General features: G+C 36.2%; 1 protein-coding gene across 1 annotated transcript; it reads right to left on the bottom strand.

Moving 5' to 3' along the window:
• Positions 1-2460: 2460 nt before the first annotated feature.
• PMP2 (peripheral myelin protein 2) lies at positions 2461-6798 on the bottom strand. Its single transcript, XM_077876136.1, has 5 exons — positions 6651-6798; positions 6409-6411; positions 4778-4950; positions 4204-4305; positions 2461-3221 (listed from the first exon to the last, which is right to left on the bottom strand). The coding sequence occupies exons 1-5, from the start codon at positions 6721-6723 to the stop codon at positions 3171-3173; spliced, it is 402 nt and encodes a 133-aa protein (XP_077732262.1). The 5' UTR covers positions 6724-6798; the 3' UTR covers positions 2461-3170.
• Between the last annotated feature and the right edge of the window lie 1649 nt (positions 6799-8447).

Genomic DNA, 8447 nt, shown 5'->3' with positions numbered 1-8447 from the left:
GATGAGCGGCTGCCTTTGGCTTAGGTTTTGATCCCGGGTCCTGGATCGAATACCACATCAGGCTCCCCACAGGGAGCCTGCTTCTCCCTCTGCCTGTGTCTCTGCCTCTCTCTGTGTCTCTCATGAATAAATAAGTAAAATCTTAAAAAAAAAAAAAAAAAAAAAGAACATTCCTTCTTCTTCTTTGGAATTTGTCTGATGTTTCTCCATGATTGGATCCAGATAGGGATTCTGGACTGAAATACTACATAAGTGATGTTCCTTCTTAGGGTATCATATCTGAGGGCCTAGGTGCCTGCCCCTCACTGGTGATATTAGGGGTGATTACCCAGTCAAGGAGTTGTCCAATTTTTTCACTGCATAGTTAAACTATTTTTTCCTCTCATAACAATGAGCAGTCTGTGAAGAGATACTTTAAGACCAAACTAATATCCTTCTCCTAATCAAAATTTCCCTCTAGATTTAGCACCCATTGGCAAGTCTTGTTTGAGCCAATATTTACTGTGGGGATTAAAAAATGATGACTTTCCATTTCTAGTGCTCCTTCCACATTTACCAGTCAGCCCACAGCATTCTGCTCTAAGGAAGACTCTTCTCTTTCTCCCTATTATAATTATGGATTCTTGGATCCTTATTTTTCCTTCAGTGGTTTATAAGCTATGATTTTTTCACAACTATTTTATTTTTCAAATTGCCCCAGCTTTAACCAAGGGGAACACCTTCAAGCTGGCTCCCATATTTTGATGGCATGCCTCTATTATTTTTTTAAACTCTTCCTTACTTTCTGGTATAATAAGATATTTTAGGCTCATCTTCTACCTTCCCTGACCTCACATTGGAATCAGTTGTTTCTCCAAGGAACCCTCATTTCTTTCAGTGGGGAATGACATTGGACACTAAGATCTGGGCAGTAGGTGGACTCATTCCTACTGAGGTGCAATTCCTTCTAAGCCCTCTGGGCAGATAGAGCTAGGAAATATATGGGTGTATATACACATACACATAAATACATGTATATATACACACAGAAATGCATGCAGATATTCATGTTCAATTACAAACACATATGCACATATATATGCATGCCTTAGAAACCACAAATTTACATCTATTCCAATCCATTCTCACGTGATTCTTTCCTGCCTCCTTCATTCCATATTCATATATTCGTCTTCCATAGTGAAAATCCTGGCCCCTAACAACATCAACACATTTGTCATTTGCTCAATCATACAATACATCTGAAAGAGTTTCATTATTACTTGGGCACAGTAGTCCCTATCTTGCGTGTCAAAAATCAACTAGACCCAGTAATTCAATGCCTAGTTATTTATCCAGAAGGAAGGAACTCATATGTCCATCAAAAGCCTTGTACAAGAATGTTTATAGCAGCTTTATTCATCATGGCCAAAATCTGGAGAGCCCAACTGTCTTAAGAGAAGGGTAGATATGCAAACTGTGATATACTCATGCAATAGAATACTACTTAGCAATAAAAGAGCAAACTACTGCTACAAGAAACAATATGGATGAACTTCAAAAACATAATGCTGAGTTTAAAAAGGCAGACAGAAAGAACACATAATGTATGATTCCATTTATATGAAATTCAAGAACAGGCAAAAATAATCTAATGGCACACTTTTAGAGGTATTACAAAAAACAGACAAGTTTCTAAGAGGTGTGTCCAAGGAGACAAAATAAAGTGAAGTTTCAACAAATGACCCCTCTTCATTCTCTAGCACTTTGGGACTTAGCACAAGTTACTCTACACTGGTTCCTCTTTTATAAAATGGGGATAATAATAGTATCTACCTGATAGGGTTGTTGTGTGAGATTGTGCTAAATATGGCAACACAGCATCTAAATCATCTGGGAGAGAGTAAATGAGTTTGGCACACAACACACATATACCACTTAGTAGCTGTTATCTTCAGGATAGGATCTGTGTTCATGCATTGCCCTATACATGTATACTGCTGGTTGCGTTGTCCCCTAATCCCTACAACATTCAGGAAAGAAATACAGAAATAGTAAGAAACCATCAGTTTTCCATATTTACTTACTAATCCTTCTCTTAGAAAAAATATTTAGCACAATCATGTATGTACATGAAGGTAATTTTTGCGAAATAATCTGTAATAACTCCAAACTGGATATAACATAAAAATAGAACAACCATATTATATAATCATCATAAATTGGCATAGCACCTATTGAAATGTGGGAGACTCTTTGTTAAAGTTACAAAAAGCAGAATGTAAAAAAGTATGAGGGCCGTGGTTGCAGGTAAGTACAATATGTTCGTATGTACAAAGTGATAGCTCACACCATGTAGGACGGAAGCAATTGTTTTCCTCTTTTTAAGATTTTAAAAAACTTCGTGGTTGCTTTTTATTTAAAAAAAAAAGCATACTTTTTTGAATTAAAGATAATATTCCTTGTATAAAATCCCACACATTAAAGAAATGTGTAATGTAAAAACCCAATGACAGAAACCAAATCACTACTTGCTTTTGGTAGAGGTGGGACAGGGCAGGACATTGACTGGGAAGAGGCATGAGAAAACTTTCTGGGATTAGAAATGTACCATTATCTTGATCAGGATGTGAGTTATATGTGTGCATGTATTTGTCACGATGGATTGAACTCTACCCTTAATGTCTGTGCATTTCACTGTCCATAAATTATCCCTCAATTTAAAAAAATCAGCTGGAGTAGAGGCTGCCCTTTTAGCTGAAATAGAACTCTGCTTTAAAACAGCTCCTTCCTGTAGTTTGTTTCACTTCTGATCCTCCTCCCCATCATCCTCCTGTTACCCCAATCAATACATTTACTTCCTTTTACTATCAGATTATTTGCTTTACTATCATTTCTGTATACAAAGTACAACACGAGTTAGAATTTCACAGATAATTAAATCACAATGTCAACTATTTAGGTCTGGCCAATATACATACTTTAATATAGTAAGGAAATGCATGTAAATTAAAAATGTTTAAACAACACTTAATTTTAGATTAATCCTCAGTTTAGGCCTTTACCTATCTGATCTATTAAGACAAAAGCAAAAACAAACAAATTGCAGTATAGTCGGGTCTTGCCAACGAAAACTGTTGATTTCCAACCTCAAATGATCAAATATCACTTCAATGAGGAAATGATTTTTCTCAGACCTTCTCATAAATTCGGGTGCATACCACGCCCTTCATTTTACATTCCTTAAGAAAAGAGAGAGATTCATTGAGTATCTAAAACTCAAACTAGGGAACAGCAAATCTGCACATAGCAACAGAAGATAAAAACAAGCTCATGAGATTAAACTTAGAAACGGATAGAACATCAGTATGTCAGTCTCTGGCGATTAGGAATTACCACCATTGAAATAGGAGAAACAGTTTCGAAGTCAATCTATGTTACTATGGAAGAATTTTCTTAAAGTGGCAAGTTTTTATGCATAATTTGTGTGCATTTAAATCTACTAAAAGTGGATTTCAAAACTATATGCACATTTGTTTCATCTGAGGAACATTTAAAAATACTGTTGGCTCCTTTTCACCCAAGAGATTTGCATTTAATTGATTTTTGTTGGGAGCCCCATATTGTTAATAACTCCCCGTGTAAATCTATTTTGTAGCTAGGGATAAGAACCTCTAAACTAAAGGAAAACACTTAAAATTACACGAATCTATAGTCAGTGTATGTATTATTCAGCACAGAAGATAAAACTTAAGAAAATTAAAGGTCATCTCTTCTAACCCTGATCATCATTCTTTATCTGCTGACAAAAAGGTCTCCTTGAGCTGAGCTTAAATTATTGACATGGTGTAGTCCAAGTTTGGATTCTTGAAAGTAAAACACTTAGATATTTACAAATATTCTGTAATTGAGTCATTCAGGGTTTGTTTTGCTCTTAAAACTTAGACTTGCTTTTCTCTTTGTAAGTCCAAACTGGTGAGATTTATCCATATTCTTTGACTTTACCATTATTTTTAGGCGTTCTTTCTAAAATTTTGGACCAATACTTGAAGTACTTATAGATGAGTCTTCATGGTTGAAATATCATCTAACCGTTAACTCTGACATTATTACTTAGCCATTTTTAACCATTTGTATTGCAAAGAAGAAAATCTTGAAAATAATATTACACATTTCTTTATTTTAATACCATTATTTTGTATTTAGAAGTGAAACTACTCTTACCACTACCATTTTCCCATCCACCAACTTTCTTTTTATTGTTGTCTCTTTGCCATCCCATTTCTGCACTTGATTCAATGAGCCTCTTGACAAGGTTACAATGCTCTGCAAAGACAAATTCATATAATCGAGTTGTTTGGATTTTGGTTGATCAGAGAAATTCATTCACTATTGAATTGTTTTCATAATAGATGTCTCATGAAGCACATTCATTTTCTGTTGTATTTATTTATTTATTTATTTATTTATTTAGATTTTATTTATTCATGAGAGATACAGAGAGAGAGAGGCAGAGACATATGCAGGGGGACTTGATCCCAGGACCCAGGGTTGATGACCTGAGCGAAAGGCAGACGCTCAACCCCTGAGCCACCCAGGTGCCCCTATTTTATTTATTTTAAAGTAGCCTCCACACCCAACATTGGAGTCAAAATCAAAATCCTGAGATCAAGTAAGGGGCCTCAAAGGCACATTCATTTTCAATAGAACAGAGTGGTCTACCCTTTTGAACACTAACAGGAGTAATCCTCTCAAATCCTAGAATGAGCCAACTTTGAAGAGAAACATTAAAATTTACCTTTGCTTTCCTGTTGTCAGCTGTGGTTTCTTCAAATTCCTGACCTAACTTGAAGGAGATCTCTGTATTTTTGAATGTACTCTCAGTTCTTATAGTTATAATATCCCCTTTCTTGCTGATGATCACACGGGGTTTGGCTAAATTTCCCAGTTTTCTGGTGGCTAACCCCACACCTAAAAATCAAGATAGAGTTAGAATTCTTTTGACAAAGAGTTATACCTAGAGAGTCTGTGAATGGCCACATTCTGTGTTCAGTTGTGCCTCAGATGTGGATATGGCAGGTAGTATCACTGACTCCTGAGGACCTCCTCCCACATTTCACCACCTAATGGAAATACCTGCCCATAGACTTAAATATTTTAGGTTTTATTATTACAATAATAATGTCTGCAGGTTTTAAAGAAAAATGCATTTAACCTAAATAGTTCAAGTCATCCACTTTTACCACATCCAACCCCACAGTCCTTAAAAATCACCAATCTTTTGTATGGATCATTCCAGACATTTTAGTTTCTACATATAACTATTACAGGTATTTTTAAAATGAGACTATGACAGATACCCACTATTCTATGATTTCTTCTCCTCAGTAGTATATTACGGATATAGAAAAGAATTCCCCTCACATCCTTAATAGAATCTCGTTGCTGAAATTTTGTCATGGCCCCTAAGCTTAGCTGGTAGAAAAAACTACCCATCTCCTTTCAAGATCTGTACCATTATACATGATCATAGTTAATGTGATTTTTAAAAAATGTTCTGCATTTGAAAAATGAAACAAAATTAGACTCTTGGGTTTTATTACTATTATTACTAAGACTATAGAAACACATGGAAAAAGAGAAATGTCAAATGAGAGAAAAAAATGAAGGAAAAACTAGTTTTATATACGTATAAAAAACTAGTTTTATGTGTATATATGATCTCTGCAGTAGGGTCTGAAAATGTACACTATACTAAACTCCCAGGTGATCTTATGCATTCTAAACTTGAAAAATGACAGAATTATGGAGTCTTTCATTGACGCTCTTGTATTTTTGCTTCTTCCTCAGCTATGAAGTCAAGTCCATAAGTCTATCCAGTTAGTATGGATCTTCCCCCATAATTTCTAGTAGTTTTCTAGGCAATATGACATGATTTTGCTCATTTTACTTAAAAATACAACCTTTCTCATAAGCTTTCTGAACAGGTAAGGAAAGTTACAGGCACTTTGACAAGCATAGCAACCAGGATCATTGGAATCTCTTCCTATTATATTTATACAGCTCTGGAAATTTCCAAAGATACTTCTCACCTATTGTCCTCGTGTCATGGAACATTCTCTAGAGATAGTATAAAGTTGATAAAACTTATAACTAGATTTTTCCATCTTCATCCATTGCTCCAACTCCAGGAAGGTCTGATGTTAGCCTAACATCAGTAATTAGTGTAAACTTCTGGTTTAGTCAAACACCAAAATTTTAAGTTGGAGTTTCTATTAACGTTAGTATATTCAACTACTTATTTTATGAGAACTTCAGCTGTTATAAAATGAACCTTCAGGAAAGCCAGAGGATGGGTTGACTAAGCCTCTAAAATTTCTTTCCTCTAAAATCAAAGTCTTACTGATACGAAACTACCTTATCTGAAACCACCTGTGAAATCAGTAGAGGTTCCATACAATTAAGCAGCTCTTAGGTTAAAATCTATTAGTATTTCCACAAAGTGTACTAAATTATTAGAATGACACAATAGAAGATTAATTGCAGGAAAGGATTGTACTTCAGCCTGTGCAAACTTCCCCAGAGTCCTAGAAAAGGAGTTAGAAGGATATAGTCATGCAGTCTTCTCAAAAAGGATCTTCTCAACCAGAGCAACAAGGAATATTTCTTACCCAGAGCTTTCATGTAATCATCAAAGTGCTCACTGGAGACAAGTTTCCAGGTGCCCAGGAATCTGTTGCTCATGGTGACAGATGACAATTCAACACACTTCTAGATGAGACTTAGGAGACTCAAATGAGATGCTGAAGCCTCAGAAGATTCTTTTCAAAGATGTCCAAAGCATGTGACTCTCACAAAGACCCAATGGGGAAAAGCAGTGTCAGGACTGGGCAATGAATTATCCAGTAGGACAAAAGAAATCCCTACATAATGTTTCCTTTAGTCTCCAAAAATTTTTATAAAGATCAATGAGAGTACTCTTTGGATGTTCAAAAAAATTTTTGGTCGATCTTACATTTTTAAGAAGTGCTTAGTCTTTAATGCTTTGGAAAAGACCCCATGAATTGAGTCCTATATACCAAACTAAATTATATGAGCATGAATGAGAGAGAGAGAGACTGAGACTGTGTGTGTGTGTGTGTGTGTGTGTGTGTGTTTAGGCATCTTGGTCACTCCCAATCCTGAGTCTGCACAATTAAGAATTCTTATTGAAAGAGAAGAAAGAGAGGAAAATGTCCATGAGTATTGTGATAACCGCCTCAAATATGTTGTGGGAGAGAAATGCAGGGAAGCAGTGTGAGGAAGTATTCATAGGTAAGGGAGGCTTGGCATAGTTCACATATCCCAGGCAGGCAGAGTAGGCGACAATACGGTCAGTCTATTACAGCAGAGCACAGAAATTGTATTCATAGGATGGATAAGAAGTAGCACTAGAGCGTGATCTTTGACCACAGCAAAGATTTCCATCTAAAAAAAACCCTTAAGTCCAATTTAAGCAGGCCCTTAGCTAATACAACTACTTTGAGTTTAAGCCTTTAAAATAAAGCTTATAAAGAGTTTTATAAAGAGAAGGATTTTCTATACAAAGAATACTAGTGTATACTAAGAGCTTCTTATGAGCCAGTCGCTATGCTAAGTGCTTATTACCAATTATTTCATTTAATTATCTCAACATATCCAAGAGTTAGGTACTATTATTATATCCATTTTGCTGATGAGAAAACTGAAGCTTGGGGAGGCTAGGTAACTTGCTCCCAAGCTTCTCATTCTCTCGAATGAGTAAAAAAACAAGGTTTGAACATGACATTGTTCTCCAGCCTGGACCCTGGATAATGATCTTACACTGCTCCGTATATACCACATATGCAGAAAGGTGTTGGCCAAAGGTCAGATGATGCTGACATCACCATGACTGGATAGAGACTTTCATTCTCTGCCCCCAAATCAAGAAAGGTGAAAATCAAGAGATGAGGAAAAAAAAAATCAAGAGATGAGGCACAAGGCTACTATGGTACATCAGAGCCCTCGTGTTTGACCAGGAGGAGCAGATATAAAACCACTTCCAATTAAGTGTCCCTCTTGGGAATACCTTCTTGCTGCCATACTTTTTCCTAGTGGTTTCCTACACTGGCATCAATCCTGACTGTGAGATACTGATATTACTATATTGTAAATATTCGTACACAGGTTGGCACTCTTCACAACAATGGAAAAATATCCCATCATCACTTTGCTCATTACAGGTAGGATTGCTGGCCTCCTGGGCTCACGTTACCAACGTCATAGCTGTTCTACAACCAATGCACTTCTGTCATTAGGGTCCAAGTTGGGTCAAAATATGGAATCTTATACTGTGAGTCTGAGTCTCACTTTACATTACGCGTGCATGGATAACTCAAAGTGGGAATGAAATAGTGACTAGAAAAATTCCTCAGCTAACCAGCTAACCCAGTCCTAGACCTAAGAGA

The sequence above is a fragment of the Canis aureus genome, chromosome 28, assembly GCF_053574225.1.
Source record: "Canis aureus isolate CA01 chromosome 28, VMU_Caureus_v.1.0, whole genome shotgun sequence".
Lineage (NCBI taxonomy): Eukaryota > Metazoa > Chordata > Mammalia > Carnivora > Canidae > Canis > Canis aureus.
The sequence above is the reverse complement of the archived record's forward strand: the minus strand, read 5'-3'. Positions and strand labels throughout refer to the sequence as shown.

Coding starts and splice junctions, on each gene's coding strand:
- PMP2 (XM_077876136.1), bottom strand. CDS start 6,723: ATGAGCAACAGATTCCTGGGCACCTGGAAACTTGTCTCCAGTGAGCAC. Junction 4,306..4,777: donor CTGACAACAGGAAAGCAAAG/GTAAATTTTAAT, acceptor TTGTCTTTGCAG/AGCATTGTAACCTTGTCAAG. Junction 3,222..4,203: donor TGGATGGGAAAATGGTAGTG/GTAAGAGTAGTT, acceptor TCTTTTCTTAAG/GAATGTAAAATGAAGGGCGT.